Here is a 16646-nt window from a genome sequence, read left to right as displayed (position 1 = left end):
AGCGTGGTTGCAGTCTGCAGCGGTGGCGCGGTGCGGTGGGCTCAGGCTGCGGCCGCACGGCCCTTTGGTGCCCGCCACAGCAGCTGGGGCGGTGATGACGGCCGTGGTGGGGCTCCGGCCCAGCAGAATGCAGAGCGGAGGCGGTGCCGGTGCCCATTGGCCCCAACTCGGCTACATGCAGGAGCCCATGTGGCCGGGAACTGCTGGAGCTGGGCTGCAGCCTTGGCGAGGGCCTGAGCAGGGAAGGTGCCCAAGGCCGCAGGAACGCATTTACCCCCACAAACACCTCGCTTCCAAAATAGCAGACGGGCGGCGTGAGGCCGGGCCTTCCCGGGGGAACAATGCCCAGCGGGAGCGGGAGGAAGTGCTGCGGCCGCCCCGCACTGCTCCGTCCCCGCCTCACTCGGGGCTGAGCCGCGAGCCGCTGCGTGCCGGCCTGGCGGGACCTTGAACCTGCCAGAGATTTATTTTCCCTGACATTGGCATTGCATCGGAACATCTGGCATTCAGCTGATAATTGCTGGGGATTGGGGCGGAAGCTGCCTCTCCAGGCCTGGCTCTTCTACAGAGCTGTGTTTTCGTTACTTTTCACTTCTCTTCAGCTGCAGAGCACGGAAAAAACAACCTGGGCAGTGCAGATTGCAGCTCCCACTCCTTCCCTGGGGCTTTGTGCTCCCTTCTGCCTGTGAGGACGTGCCTGGGCCCTGTCGCTGCTCTCCCCACTGCCCTGTGCCAACCCTCCGAGCCAGGGTCTGTGGTTGGGGCCAAGCATGGACCCACAGGGCAATGCTGTGCCACAGTGGAACGCGGTGCTGTTGGGAGAGTAAATCTCCACTCTGGGAGGAGAGATGTCAAAGTGGTCGCACCCCAGGGCTGCAGCTCGCTGCCCATACAGGGGACAGAGCCGTCAGCCCCACTGTGCCTGTAGGCTGGGGTGGCACCGGGGCAGTGCGGGAGGTGGGAAACCCATGGAGCAGCAGTTCTGCCCCTACAACTCGTCCCCAGTGCTTCCCGTGCAGCTCTGCAGCCCCAGTCCACTAGGGCTATGCACCTCGGCTGCCTGCTGCTGGGCTCGCTGCCCCATGGCCTGCCCCGCCTCGTCCATCTCACAGCCCCCTCCCTCGCACCGTAAATCAGCGCAGCCCCAACGTGGGCGCTGGTGCGCTGCCCTGCCCGCCGTGCCCCCACCTCCCCGCAGTTCCTCTCTCCTGGCGCTTTATCTGCCACAGAGGTCCCACTTATCTCCCCTGTCACTTTCTAATGCTAGTTTATGAGCAGCATTTTGTAGCTTAATTATGATGTTTTTCAGCATGGTCACGTGGCCGCAGAAACCAATAAGGCAACTAAGTTGGTCCATCTCGGCTGAGCCTGGCCCCCGTGGGGAGGAGATTGGCCGCTGTCCTGCACCGGGCGGTGTGCGCAGCCGGACCCACACCTCCCCGGCGGCCGCAGCCCTATAAATCCCCCAGCCCGCCCGCAGCGGGCAGCGCTGCCCGGCACCCACAGAGAGTCCTCAAGCTGGAGCTGCTCGCCATCGACGCAGAAGAAGCTCTCCTGTGACCTCGGCCCCCTGCACAGCAGCGCTGAGTCGCATCGCGGTGAGTACTTGGCGGTGGGGAGCCCCGTGGCTGCCTGGGCCCCTTCCCACGCTCTTGGTTCGTAGGGTCTCAGCAACATGGCGGAGGGTGGAGACGCCCGGCGAGGAAGTGGGAGCCATGCGTGGGCCTCCGCTTCCCATCTCCGTGAGGAAGGGATGGAGGCACCAGTGCTAGCTGTGCTTGGGGACATGCAGGGACATCCAGGGATGTCATGTGACACCTGGGGATGCCCAGGGATGCCCACCCTTTCTCCAGGCCCTCTGGCAGCAGCAGGAGGCCCTGCCATAGCCTCGGCCATGCTGCGCAGAAGCGCCAGATCCAGCTGACGGGACGAGGGGGCGGTGAGCAGAGGCCTCCGAGGGCTCTGGGAGTGCAGGCAGTGCTGAGCTGCGTGTGCCTGGCCCCAGCTCCAGCCCAGCCCCTGCATCTTGGAGCAAGCGTGGGGGTTGTTGGGACCCACATGAACTCCACAGCTCTTCCTGGGCTCCTCTCTTGGTGGCTCTGTAGCTCACAGAGGCTCCCTGTGGTGTGGGGCTGCTGCCGAGAGGCTCCACAGGCAACAGGACCTGCACACCACCCTGCACAGGGCTGCTCCACTGCTATTCTATTCTTAGTGTGGGCTCCACGCCGGGTGGCTCTGGAGTGATTCTCTGCTGAGCCCACTTCCTGTTTGCTGCACATCCCTGCCAGCACTGCTTCCTCCGCGGGGCACCGCGGGCCTCCTTGGGTGTGCAGGATGAACCGTAAGGGGTGAGAAGAGTGGGACAACTTGTGTGGGATCGGATGTGCAGGACGGGACATGTGGGATGAAATGTGTGGGATGATCCAAGCCCTGTTGCCAGTGCCTTCCCTGCAGCTCCATCAGGCACCAAGCACCTCGAATCGCAGTGACATGCAGGCAGCGGGACAGAAGGGTGTCTCAAGGAGTGTGGTTTGGCCCCGCGGGGCTCAGCAGTGGACCCTTGTTCTCCTCATGGCCAAACACCCTCATGGCAGCCTCAGTCCATACAGCTTGGAGCGGGCAGCTCCTCCTGCCTGAGTGCTGCTGTGCCCCTGGGCACCAGATGTGGCCCTCCCCCCTGCTTCAGTCCCGGCTGTAATTTGGGCTGGATTTGGCCCTGTCTCTTCAGCTGATAGGGCAGGGAGCCAAGCTGGCTGTGTTCACCTGTGAGCAGGAAACTTCCATGCAGGACAAATGCAGATGATGAATAGAATGTGCTTCTGCACTGATTTGACAGGGAATGTTTCATTAGAGTCCCTTAAAATGAAGCAATTAATTAAACAGCAGCACTGAGCGTGCCACAGGGCAGGCAGCATTGCCGTGCGAGGGCAGCCGGCCAGCGGCAGTGCCCGTGCCGTTCCCGATGGCTGCAGGGGAGGTGCAGAAGGCCGTGCGCTCCGCGCTCCTCAGTCCGGGCTCTGATCAGCTCCCTGCGACTGCCTGCTATGGGGGCAAAGGGTTTGGTCCGGGCAGCGCTGGGAGTGCGGGGCTCTGGTTAGGGTTGGGGGTTAGAGCTGGGGTTGGTAGCATTAGAATTAAGGGATTCAGGACTTGGTGAGTGCTGCAGGCAGCGTCCTGTGCTTGGGTGACACAGCAGCCCCCAGTCCCTTCTTACGATGATTCCTGAGGAGGTGCCCTCAGCCCGGGGCTCCCTCAGTCCCGGCCGCCCCCGGCCGCAGCCCCGGCGGCGTCCAGCTCCCCTCCCGCCCTGCCCTCGGGCTGCCGGGTCCCTGCAGGTCCCTCCTCCCCAGCCCGGCCCCAGTCTCCCGCCGCCCGCTCTCCCAGAGGAGGTTCCCCATCCCCCGGGGGGCTGTCCGCCCGCCCGCACCCGCATGGAGATGCTCTTCCAGGCTCTATAAAGGGCTCTGGCTCCGGCACCTGCGCTCGGGCTTCGCCGCGCCGCTCTCCCGCTCCGCACCCGGTGCAGGGCTCGGGGCCGCCCGGTGCCGCCCCGCTGACCCGCCCGTCCCGCAGCAGGGCCGCCGGCGGGGATGGATTATTCCTATGATGAGGACCTGGACGAGCTGTGTCCGGTCTGCGGGGACAAGGTCTCCGGGTACCACTACGGGCTGCTCACCTGCGAGAGCTGCAAGGTAGGAGCCGCCGGTCGGCGGGCAGCGGGGCCGGGCGGGGAGCGGGGGGGGACACGGCCGGGGCAGGGGCAGGGGCAGGAGAGCCTCTCGCGAGCCGCCCCCCGCCCGCTTTCGTTGGCGGCGATTCACCGCTCGGCGGCGGGACGGGAGAGCGGCGAGAGCCGGGCGGGAGCCGGGCGGGGGGCGGCGGGGCCGGGGCCGGGAGAGGGGACTGGGTGCGGGCTGATGCGGGCTGTTGCGTGGTGCCGGTGCCGACGCATCGCCGCTGTTGGCCGCCGCAGGGCTTCTTCAAGAGGACGGTGCAGAACAACAAACACTACACCTGCACCGAGAGCCAGAACTGCAAGATCGACAAGACCCAGAGGAAGCGCTGCCCGTACTGCCGCTTCCAGAAGTGCCTGACCGTGGGGATGCGCCTGGAAGGTACCGCGGGGCGGCCCGGGGGAGGGTTGGGTGCTGTCCCCCCGCTGCGGTCGCTCTGTGCCCCGCGCCTCCCGGGCCGGGAATTGCCGCGGCGGCTCCGATTCCGTTTTTCCTCCACAAGTCAACGAAAAATTCGTTTTGTCGCCCTGTATTCTGCTTTTCTTTTCTTTGTTTTTGTTTTGTTTCTCCCGTGTTTTGGCTGTCGAGGCTTCAACTTTCCGGGACTGTCCTTGCTTGGCAAAACGTTGGGAAATAACTTAGAATTTTTTTTTCCTTAATCGCACAATTCCAGAAGCAGAGACTTAAGGAAAACGTTAAATATTATGAGACTGACACGAAAACTGCGGGAGATCCGCCGCAAATCAGTTTTTCTCTCTGCGCGGCTCCGGGCAGCGCGGTAACACGCGGTGATCCGCCGAGAGCCGCGCGTCGCAGCGCTCAGCCCCACCGCGTCGCGACGGTCGGGCTTTGATATCCCCGAGCCCTACGCCGGGATTTCTGCCGCGCTCTGCACACGCAAAGCGCGCTGAGGACCGCAGACAAACGGGGAAGGAAATCCCACAGCTGTGCCCGCTCCCCTTCCCCGGCCGCGGTGTCAGCGGGCGCGTGGCGGGCCGGCAGCGCTCCTCGTGCGGTCCGTGCAGTGGTGGCCGATCGAAGAGCGAAGAGCGGGGCCGCTCCGCGCCTTGCGGCAGCTCTGGGCTCGGGACGGGTGCTGGGAGCGAGGGGAGGCAGCGGCGGCGTTTGCGCCTTCGGGGTTGGGATGGACACGCTCCGCTTTCCTATTTTGGGCGGTTTGCGTGCGGTGGAGCTCGTTCGGCCCCGTGTTTTGCCCAGGCTGCGGCACCGTCTCACCCCTTTTTTTTTTATCTCCTCGCTGCTCGCCGCAGCAGCTCACCAAGGAGGAGGCACCCGCAGGCGAACGGCGTTCCCGTGGGACTCTTTTGTGTTAAAAACACGAGCCCGCCTTGCCTTTGTGATCGGTGTTTTTCGGTCAGGGAATCTGAGCTACACGGAGAATCCTCCAGCAAGACAGGACAAAATCCAGAGAGATTTCAGAACGGATCCGGTTCTGAAATGAGAAAGCGGAGCGCGAGGGAGCAGGAAAGCCCCTTCCCTCTTTGTGCTCGCGCTTCGGGAGCAAAGGAGGGGATCGGCGTTTACCACGGGAGGCTTCTGTGAGCACCTCCAGCACGTGCAGGGCCGGGCTCCGCTCCCTGGTCATCGCCCTGCCCGGCCTCGGGCCGTGGGGGGGAAACAGTACGTTAATTGGAGGGCGGGGGAGATCTGTGTTCTCCGCGCACTGCAGTGCAGACGGGGGTGCAGGCTGCGACCCAGGGCTGCGGGCCGAGGGCCGGCACAGTCAGTGGCGCACCCCGAAGGCAGCGGGGCTCTCATAGCCCGAGCGGAAGCATCCCAGCGTCCAGGTACCCCAATATCGAGGCATCCTTGAGTTGCGCGGCTGGGTAAGCTGTTTCCATGAATAAAGAACGAGGGAGGAATCGCAGAGCAGCTCCCCGGGGAGCACATTCCTGCTTTCCTGCAAATGCTGCTCCCGGCCGTGCTGCCTCCCCTCCAGCCTGCTTGGGGAAAGTCTGGGGGCTTGCAGCCCCGCGGGGCACGCGGGGAAAGGGAGGCAAAGGAAGGAGGGGAGCACGGAACAGAGCAGCCAGCAGCCTGCTCTCGAGGGCTGCAAACCCGCCAAAGGCTGTTCCCTTGCACGCGGGGCCGCGCGGTGCCTGCTGGCTCGCTCCCCTCTCGGCTGCCGGGGCTGTGCGGGTGGGCCGGCGGCCGCCATGTCGGGGCCAAGATTGTGCTGCAGAGAAGCACCTGCTTGGGTGACACATTCTTGGGTTTAACTCGAGGCTCGGAGCAGCCTCTGCTGTGCCGCCGCAGCATGCAGGGCGGTGAGGAGCGGGGCAGCAGGGAGAGCACTCCGAAGGATGGGAGAGGATTGCAGAAGGCAGCGCGGTCTGTGCTGCCCCGAATGAAATTCCAGGGGTGGTCCAGGCCCGGGGGCCGTGAAAATGAAAGCAGCGTCAGGCACCCAACTCACTCGCGTTCCCGGGGCTCTGCTCTGCGCTCTTTACCTCCGTGTATTTCATGCACCCAAGTATGCCTTCCTCCCTCACAGTGCAGCACACCTCAACCGGCAGCACAGCTCTCTGGGAAGGGGTCCCACCGCCCCTGGCCCCATCGGTCCCCATCCCCCCCACACCCTGCTTCTGTTCTGCTCACTGCAGCTCTGTTCCTCTGCCCACAGCCGTGCGCGCGGATCGGATGCGTGGTGGGAGGAACAAGTTTGGGCCCATGTACAAACGGGACCGTGCCTTAAAGCAGCAGAAGAAAGCGCTGATCCGTGCCAACGGCTTCAAGCTGGAGACAGTGCCACAGATCGTGTCACCCGTGCAGAACGACTACGGGCTCTCCTCCACCATCCACAGCATCCACGCCATGGCCAAGACCCTGCCGCCCAACCCCGCCGCCCTGACGCCTGCTGACTACGAGCGCGGCCCCTACGGGACCCCCTCCCTGGCCATGACTGTGCCCAGCCACGCGCCGCTCGCTGGCTACCACTATCCCTCCTTCCCCAACCGCACCATCAAGTCTGAGTACCCCGACCACTACAGCGCTGTGCATGAGGCCGTGCCTGCCTATGCGTACCCAGAGACCTACCCCAGCAGCTCCCCACCCGACATCCCCGAGGTCATCCTGAAGCTGCTGCAGCTGGAGCCTGATGAGGCACAGGTGAAGGCACGCATCCTGGCCTGCCTGCAGCAAGAGCAGGGCAAGGGCCGGCATGAGAAGCTCAGTACCTTTGGCCTCATGTGCAAGATGGCTGACCAGACACTATTCTCCATCGTGGAGTGGGCGCGGAGCTGCATCTTCTTCAAGGAGCTGGAGGTAGGGCTGGGCAGTGGGGGCTGGGGGGCCGGCACGAGTGGGGTGGGGGCTGCAGCGTGCCAACATGTGGCGGGGTTGGGCATCCCAGCTGAGCACCAGAATGGTCCCAGCTGGCAACAAGGGGCTCACGTATGTGATCCATCACGGCAGCGGGGGGTATGGAGGCAATCGCAAGGCAGAGTGAGCGCGGTGTCAAGCTGAAGATATAATTGAAAAACGTAACGTTGAGGAATTACGGGTGAAACAATTCTCTCCTTCATCTTCAGGAGGAAAATCGATGCTGTCAGGCAGGGACCTGACAGCAGCCAGCAGGGATGGGGCGAGGGCCCTTCTACCTCCCAGCCCCACAAGAACTGGGGCCAGCAGTGGGGGGGAGCAGGGCTGGGGCAGCCCAGCCACACTCAGCCTTTTTGCATTCTTAGCCCCGGCTGATCAAAGATCTCAAACTGGGGCAAAACCAGGAGATGCATTTTGCAATGCAGCCAAAGAGAGTTGAGCCACAGGTGGGGACATGTGGTGCCCTCTTGCACTGCCCCATACCAACCCATCCTGCTGCCGTGGGACCTGGTCTCAGGCAGGGGCTGCAGAGCAGTCCTCACGCCCAAAATAGCCCCCGGCTGCACAGAACAGTGTCCGGAAGGCACGCAGTGGGGCTGGGTCAGGCTTCTTTCAATCATATCAGTGTCCAGCCTGGATTTTGGGAACAGAGAGGCTGTTGTTTTGCAGGAGATATTATAAACAGTGTAAATGCAGATCTCAGCTGCATGGCCACGTAGCCTTGCAATGCTATTGTCTTTCTGATCGAGTCAGGAGAATGGGCTGTTTCTGTGTGAATCCACATCTGAGGGCTCCAGGCAGGAGGGCCAGAGCTCTCACCTGAGCACAGGGCAGCTCCACAGACCCATGGCTGCTCCCTGCCCTGCACAGCGCATCAAAGCACGGCAGGGTGGGAAATGAACTCTTCTAGTGCCGACTTTATGGCTTTGCTGACTTTATGGCTTTGTCTGTGAGCACAGTGTAAAATCGTGGCCTCAGGGATTGATGGCTGTAACACAGGCAGTCCCCGCTGCAAAGTCAGCGCTTCTCAGGGCAGGGACTCCATGGACCCCCCCACTCCTGGAAATGGCCATATGCAGGTGGTTGCTGCTGCACCAGCCAGGGAAGGGCAGCTAGATGCTTTGAGGAGTCAGGCAAAGCATTGGCATTGCACCAGACATCACGCTAAGCGTTGCACCAGGCATTGAACTGAGCATCACGCTGGCTTTGCACCGCTGTTGCACCAGCACTGCCCCAGCCTGCTGCGGGTACCCCCCAGTCAGCGGGTCCCATTCCTGTTCCCATGTCCGTTCCTGCCAACGTCGTGCTGCTGCAGATCCTTTGCTACCACCTCCAGGGGATGACCGTGGCCGGGGGTGTTGGGGAGACCCCCCCGCCTGCGCCCTGGGAAGGACGCGGGGGGAGAGGGGCAAGCGGCCTCTTGACATCAGTTCACGCGCCACGTCCGCCTGCCGGCACAGGGCAGCCAGATTGAAAACAGATTTAACTTCCCAGATATATCGTTTCATTTAAGGGCCAGTAATTCTGTCAGTCTGCCACTGACAAACGAGGGTCCCCATGCCAATCCGCCGCGAGACTGATGTCGCCGCGTTCATCTTGTGTCACCAGGCGGAGAATTACGGACTGCGCTGGCCTTCGGAGGCAAGACTAATAATGCCGCGCAGCAGAGGGGGATTTGGGGGCCCTCTGTTTATCGAGGGCCGGCCACAGAGCCGCGGCGCGAGGCCACGCGGGCGGAGGTGGAAGAGGTCAGCGCTGACGCCCATAAATACGAACTTTAACTGAGTCTAGATGAGATGTGTCAGGGCTGAGGGAAGATTTGCAGCGGCTCTTCAGGAAGAAAAATATGGGCCGGGGGTGAAATATATTTTGTAGGGTTGTGAGTCTCAGGCAACTTTGTCCTTTCAGATGTAATTTTTTTATATATATATGAGGAGAGAGAGATGTGCACGCACACACTCGTACACACACGTTGTGTCTGCCCAAGGTTCATTTTATATACCAATATTGGCGTGGTACTGTTTAGATAGGTGATAGTGCTCCGTGCACATATAAATGTCATGTACACATCGTGTGATGACCTTTGGGTTTGGATGAGCAGCCAGGAATGTGCAACAAACTGCTGCGGCTCCAGTCAGAGGCCACCCAAAGCCCTGAGTGTGGGCACATAGGCTCATAGCAATGGGCATGTGGTGAGGGGCACAATGGCTGGGCCCTGTCCGTGGGACCAGTTTCCCTCGCTCACTGGGAATGATCTGGGAGCTCCCGCTGGTCCCATATGCATTCGGCTGCTCCTCTGTCTCTAGCACACATGGGTCATGTTGACCCCATCTCCTGGCCAACAGCCAGTGCGTTTTTGGCAGATTTAAAATCTCCTTCTGGCGGTGGACGCAGCAGCAATGTTCAGCATCCCATGCACTGGGGTAAATGTGACCGCTTCCCTCAGCCGTGTGCTCCCACAGTGATGCAGGGAAGGGGCAGCAGCCTGGGGCTGAGCACAGCTCTGCCTGCAGGGAGCTGACCCTGCACCGTGCTCAGTGGATTCTGCTTTGCGCTGCTCATTGTGGTGGTGTCAGGGCAGTGGGAGTGATTCCTGCATCTGGCTGTCACACCTTATGTTCGTGTGGGTTTTAATTGAGGTGTTTGGTGGATGGTTAATCCACTTTCACGCTCCCAGCAGTGGTGCTGGCAGCTCGTGTTCACACCCAGGAGCTGCCTGTGCTGTGGGTCGGGGAGCACCTGCAGGAACAGCGCCACACGGAGTCCTGGGGGCACCGCCTGCCCCTGGCAGCCCCTTATTGCAGAGCAATGGAATTTTCCATTGATCACAGACTGCCATCACAGAAAGGCCTTCTCTGCAGTGGTGGAGCTGTGTGAGCGCTCACGCCATGCAAGGAGCCCTTCACTGCCGTGTTTTGTGCATGGGTTGAATGCCTTCTTCAAAAAATAAAGGTCACCGCTTAAAGACAGCTTGCATCAGGTCCTCCATGCAGCACTCTGCTGAAAAGCCTTGACGTTAAAAGAGGACGATCCTTTGCTTAACTTTTGCAGGCGAGCAGGGAGTGTGCCGCTGCACCAGAGGACCAACCGCCTCTGGATGGCCACACATTACGAGCCCCTGCTCAGCCACGAGCACTGCAGGGTATGGAGCCATGGAGGGGGGGTGCCTTGTCTGCCCCTTGTGGGTGGGGTGTTGGCTCAGGCTGGGCAGTGTGAGATGGAGGGGGGGGCTGGTGGTGTGATGGAGATGTGCTGGAACTGCCCGCAGAGGTGGGGAGAAGGCAGTTAGCAATTGTTCAAGGAAAGAACGAAGATCTCAAGATTGTTTAAATGTTTCCTTTTGGAAAAGATTTTTTTTTTTTAAGCCATTTTTAGCACAAAACCCTCAGTCTGTCCCTTCTGGAGATCATCCCAACGAGGAATGAGGCACAGGAAGGAGGTTAGAAAACAACACTGTGAGACTGAGCATGGGGCTCAGCGCAGCCGTGAGCGGTGGGGTGGGAGGAGGGCTGTGCTGGGAGCTCAGATCCCTGCGCCGCTGCACCGCCTCAGGACAAGGGTCAGCCAGGATGTGGATCTCCCACTTGTTTTGATGCAGGATGAGCTTTTCCCCAGTTCTTCGTGCAGCAGCTGGGCAGAACCCTCCATCCAGCTGTGCTCTGTTGAGCACTGCTTCCAGGCGGCCCTACTGCATCCTGCTGCACCTTGCTGCCATGTTCACCCCCAAAGCCCCCAAAATACATCTCAGTGGCCCCTGGGGGTGCTGGCATGGGATCCATAAAGCTCTTTCTCATCTCATTCCTATTCCTTTTGCAATCTCCTGGCACTGGTTTATTGCAGCCTCTTCAGCCAAACGATGGCATTATCCAGCTCTATGATACCGCATCTATCTTCCTTCCATCAACAGCAAAGAGCAAATGGCACTGCAGAGCTCTCCGGGTGGTGCTGGGGGGAGGTGATTGCAGTCACCCCATCTTCATCTGTGGGAACGATGGCTTTGGCACCTCTCATGTCCTGCAGCACCATCAGGCCTGGGTTGGGTACAGCTCTGCCTTGTGCCACATGCACCCAAACCTATGGCTGGCTCATCTGCCATCCACCACTGGGGCCTCCAGCCCCACTCTCCAGGGAGACTCTGGGAAGTTTGGACACTTTGCCTCTCGAGTTAAATGTCTTAGCATTTCTTTGCAAACCTGGTTGCGTACACGTAACTGCATACACTTAGAGCCGTGCACATTTCTTACAGCTGCACACACAGCTGTGCACACGTATAGCTCTGCACGCCCAACCAGCACATGGCTGTGTGTGGGGGTGTGTGAAGGTGTGGGCAGCCAGGCATGCTGTGGGGGTGCTGGGGTTTGAGTGCTGCCCACGCCTCCCCCAGACCTGCCCTGGGAGAACGGACGCTCTGTTCCTTCAATCTGGAAGCAGCCCAGAGCAGCCTGCAGACACAGAGCCTTTGTGCAGCCCCGTCAGGCTGCAGGGAAGCGGCCAATGGCCGTTTTGTTAAAGATGTTGTGCGTGGCTCTGTGAGGTTCCTGCTGTGTGGAGGCAAGGCAGCACTGATAAGGGGCAGCCAGCATCAGTGGGACATAGATGTGTGCGGGTGAGGGACTGGGAAGTATTTTGTGGGTGCAGTGTGCACAGGGCTTCCACCGGTGGGGACAGATTTGTGAAAAGTAATTCTTTAGCTGGTCAGAGGAGGGAGGGGGCTCTTGGGAAGGCAGCAGTGCACCGTGGGCTCCTGCTGTGAGCCCTCCCCACCTGTGGCCCTGTGTACAAATCTGTGGTACTGTGGGGGGTGGCCCCATGGCTCTGACTCCCCTTGAGCAGAAGTTTGTTGGGCCTCAGGTATCCCACGTGGGCTTTGGTACAGCGCCAAAGCAGTGCCACTGCTCGCCCTGCTGGCAGGTGGCCTCCTGTTGTGGCACCCATTGATGACCGGATTCGCTGCTGTGCTTAGGCGGTGGACACAGATTTCTGACACTACTTCCTCTCTGTTACTGCACCCACACTGTGCCACACTGAGCGCAGCACTCCCGGCCCCGTGGGATGCACTGCAGTACAGCCAGGGCCCAGCACCACGTCTGAGTGCCGGTGCCAGCAATGTGACTCTGCTCTCTTACAGGTGGGAGACCAGATGAAGCTGCTGCAGAACTGCTGGAGCGAGCTGCTGGTGTTCGACCATGTGTACCGGCAGCTGCAGCATGGCAAAGAGCACAGTGTGCTGCTGGTCACCGGGCAGGAGGTGAGCGCAGGGCTGCACTGCACTGTGGAGCTGGGGACTGCTGCTGCCTCCCTTCTGAGCTCACTCCTCTCTCCAGTTTGTGGTGGGCACATGGTGGGGTGGGAGTGGGGCCCCATGCTTGATGCTGTTCCTCCTGCAGGTGGATCTGTCGGCAGTGGCAGCGCAGGCGGGCTCCATCCTGCACTCTCTGGTGCTGCGGGCACAGGAGCTGGTCCTGCACCTGCATTCACTTCAGGTGGACCGTCAGGAGTTCGTCTGCCTCAAATTCCTGATCCTCTTCAGCCTTGGTGAGTGGGGACCGTGGATGGAGCAGTGGGCAGTGAGGGCAGAGCCTGTGTTCGTGGATGGGCAGAGGGGATAAAGAAGCTTTGGTGTCACACTGAGAACAAGGGCTGAGGCCTCACCGCTGCCCTGCCCTGTGAATCTGGAGCTTTGAGGGCTGTTCCTGCTCCATTGTGGCTGTGGAGGAAACTGCATCCCCAGTCCCATGAGCAGAGCCTGTTTTGATCACTCTCCTGCTTCTGCAGAGAAGGCAGCAGCTGATAGTGCCCTGCAAAGCGCCGTGTTGGCAGGGGCAGCCGCAGGGACAGCCCTATCTCCCGGGATGTGCGTCAGCGGCAGCACCAGGAGCACGCTGCTTCTGATTAGGCTCTGCCCGGAGCCTGCGGTCGGCCGAGGCGGCGCATTCACACGGCCGCTCCTCACCCAGACAAAACACGCGGAGCCGCAGCTGAGAGCCCACCCGGCCCAGCCCTGCAGCCCCGGGGCTGCACCCTCTGCCCACTGCTGCTGTGCAGGGATGCGACGCGTGGCCCCATCGTGGCCTTCGTGACCACTGCCACCACTGCCTGTTTGGTGCCATCCCAGCAGGAGCTCTGACCCCCCGGCACAGGGCTGCCAGGCGCTCAGCTGTCTGCCCCGCTGCCACCTCACACCTCTCCCTCCGCTGTTGCTAATTGTGCCCAGAGAGAATATGCAGCACCTGGGTGCTGGGGAGAGATGGGCGTCTCTGTCCCATCCCAATCTCGGAGTGGAGTTTGCTGAGGACATCCCTGGCAGCAGCAGGTCCCAGGGAGCCGGGAGCCACGCAGCTGTCCCCTCCTGCAGCTGCAGCATCTCCTCCTCCCAAGGCATTCTTTTTTTCTCTGGAGCTGTTTTGAAATCCAGAGCAACCAGATATGGCGACTCGCTATTTCAACAGTGATAAGGTGTGGCACAAACAGTGCTGGGAAATGAGGGAGCTGGAGAAGGGGCCATGCCCCACTGCTGCCCCATGGGTTCTGCAGTAGCGTGACCTCCAAGGCTGCCCCATCCCTGAACCCATCCCTGTCCCCATCCCTCCCGCAGATGGCAGCAAGCAGGGCATCATCCTTCCAGGCACCGATGGTTGCAGCACTGCTCTCAGCCTGGGATTCCTCATCCCCAGAGCAGCAGCTTTCAGGGAGGGCATGGAATAAAACAGCAGTGTTTTCCCAGACATTATTTTGCCCCAAATTCAACTTTTTCTCTCCATATTGCAGAGCTCACTTGGAGTAATTTGCCCTTCTCAGGCTCAGCTGTAGAGGATGGGATTGTGTATTATGTTCAGGATGTAATTGCCTTTAACAAGAGAATTTCCACATTTACCACTCTGCCACAGCACAATCAAAGCCAAGCCCCACTCACAAGAGCTGCCATTTGAGTTCTAAATAGATTTCTCTCCTGAGCAGGTAAAGAGATTTAATTAAAATTAGGGCTTCTCAAAATAGCAATATTTATGAGGACGGCACAGGTTAGCTTTGTTCTACAGAAGGGCTTAATAGAGCCTTAATGGATTGACCTATCATTCGATTTCATGACTTACATTCATGAAGCAGCTACTCTTGGGGAGGGGAGGAAGAGAGGCTTTTATAGCCCACATTCCCTTAAGCGTTTGCAATTTATCAGCAGCTTCTCCCAAACAAAAGGAGCTGTGAATAGGAAGAACACTTGAGGGCATAGAAATAATCCCAGGCATATCTGTATGTGTGATGGGAGGCTTTGTCACAGGACAGTCTTTGCAACTGCTGCAGTGTCGCTAAATGAAGTGAGTCAATGTTATTTGGACAACATTCTTTATTCCTTGCAGGAATGAAAAGATTATTCAAATATTCAATTAAACAGTGAATAGGGTCTTTCAGAGAACCAGGTGAGTTCATCGAGTAGAACTAGCTATTGTTGAGCCAACTCAGGGGATAGATTTGACATTTATCAATATAACTTCTTTTTTTTAATGACATGCACAATAACCTTATGCAGATAAAGAGATTTCATAACAACAACCCCGGGTAGAAGGGAGGCGGCCACAATAGGAGCAAATGTGCCACAGGAGTTAAAAGGGAAGGGTGATCTGATAAGTGCCAGGCACACCCCGCAGGCCTGCAGCCCACACCGTGTGGTGTCCAGCAAACCCTGACCACGGAGGCTGAGCCCCCGGGTCCCAGGCCCCTCCACCACCAGCACAGCACATTGCCCTCCCAGGAGCCGCTCAGCCCTTGGCGTGGCCATGCCTGTTGGGCTCCAAAGCCCCAGATAAACTGCAGAACACCACCGCCTGGATCTGAGGGCTCCACACAGCCAGGCAGCGCTCAAGCTGCAAACTCAGTCCTGAGTGTGGACACACGGGGAGCTGGCAGCACGGCGATCAGCAAACTGAGCACCCAAGCTGCAGCACCGGGGAAAGGACAGTGGGCACAGACCCTCCTGGTGCACCCAGCACAGTGCAGGCAGTGCCTGTGCCTGGCTCCACTTCACTCCCCCCATCTCGCTCTCTTGTAGATGTGAAGTACCTGGAGAACCACACGCTGGCTAAGGACGCTCAGGAGAAGGCCAATGCAGCACTGCTGGAGTACACAGTGTGCCACTACCCGCACTGCACAGACAAGTTCCGGCAGCTGCTGCTGCGGCTGACCGAGGTCCGGGCGCTGAGCATGCAGGCAGAGGAGTACCTGTACCACAAGCACCTGAGCGGAGAGGTGCCCTGCAACAACCTCCTCATCGAGATGCTGCATGCCAAGCGGACTTGAGTGCAGTTCCCACATGGACTCTGCAGGGCCCCATGCAGCAGTGGGGCAGGGCATGCACCTGGGACCTCCTCTCCACCCCTCGCCTCTCAGTGATGCTATTTAACCTGTGCCAGTGGAAGGTCCCAGGCGATTTATTTTAAAACGTGGTAAGGACAGTTAGTGGTCGCAGGGACGCGTGCTCAACAGCCGGCCTGCCCTGCCAGCACTGCAGCCCTGCAGACCCTGCACAGTCAGTGCCCGACCCACTGCCTGACCTGGGTCTGCAACATGAGCAGGGGGAAAGCCTGTCCCAGCTTTGCTCCCATTTCTGCTCCTCTCCTGTCATCCCTGCACTCTGTCTCTCTGCCGCTGCCCTCCATTGCCCAGCATGCCCCCTCTGGTGTAGAGGGCATGGGAAGAAGTGAGCTGAAATCCTCTCAGCATGTGGGGTTTCTCTTTGCTCTGGCACCAGAACAGCGGCAGGGGATTTCTGCAGCAGCAAAGCTGAGCCCTGGGGCTAAGAGACCTGCTCCTGTCTGACGGGAAGTCACTGCCTGCCCAGCACAAAGCAGGGCACTGCTGACCCTCAGCTGGCTCCGTTTTCTTAGCGCTTGCCAGTGCCACGTCAGGAACTGCAGTTTCACAGCCCTTGGCACCTGCAGTGCCCAAATCCCACCCATGTCTGGGCTCAGCTCACGTCCAGGATGGCAAGGTTTTGTGTAGAGGCTCCAAGAGACAGTGCTGAGGACAGGAACTCATCCCTGGGACACTTCAGCTGCCCTGCAGCAGGGCAAGAGAAGGTGCAGGGACAGAGGCACGGCCAGGCACCCAAAGCCTGGGCAGATTCCTGGAGCTCACTCCAGCCACCAGCTGTGCCTGTGTGCTGCTGGGGAGCAGCAGAAGGGCAGGACGGGGACAGGGATGGGCACCACCCCCTGACCGTCTGCAGGTGATGCTGGTGGCAGCAGGGCAGGAGGGACGCTCAGGGCCTGGCCTCATGCTGTGGGCACTGGGACAGTTGCAGCAGCACGTGCCAGCACGTGCCCAGGGCTGCAGCTGCGGGCCCTGGCAACACCCTGACACTTGGGCAAGGAGGAAGCAGGAGGGCCAGCGCTGCCTTGTCCCCAGGTGACAGCAGAGCACAAAGTCAGGCACAGATGCCGGTTCTCCTCCTGCACTGGGCTGGGGCTCAGCAGGGCAGCACAGAGGCTCCATCGCGGCCTCCTCCTGCCCCGCGCTGCTCCTCACCGGTGCCCAGCACATGGCCCTGCCAGCTCCACCAATGGATTTGGTTCAGGT

General features: G+C 60.2%; 1 protein-coding gene across 1 annotated transcript; it reads left to right on the top strand.

Moving 5' to 3' along the window:
* Nucleotides 1–3590: 3590 nt before the first annotated feature.
* Nucleotides 3591–15368, top strand: NR5A1 (nuclear receptor subfamily 5 group A member 1). Its single transcript, XM_042830859.1, has 6 exons — nucleotides 3591–3692; nucleotides 3974–4115; nucleotides 6379–7019; nucleotides 12205–12324; nucleotides 12464–12611; nucleotides 15121–15368. The coding sequence occupies exons 1-6, from the start codon at nucleotides 3591–3593 to the stop codon at nucleotides 15366–15368; spliced, it is 1401 nt and encodes a 466-aa protein (XP_042686793.1).
* Nucleotides 15369–16646: the final 1278 nt, after the last annotated feature.

Source organism: Centrocercus urophasianus, unplaced genomic scaffold (genome assembly GCF_019232065.1).
Source record: "Centrocercus urophasianus isolate 14NV4802_14NV808 unplaced genomic scaffold, USGS_Curo_1.0 seq_34, whole genome shotgun sequence".
In the NCBI taxonomy this organism is placed as follows: Eukaryota; Metazoa; Chordata; class Aves; order Galliformes; family Phasianidae; genus Centrocercus; species Centrocercus urophasianus.
This window is presented reverse-complemented; position numbering and strand designations above follow the sequence as displayed.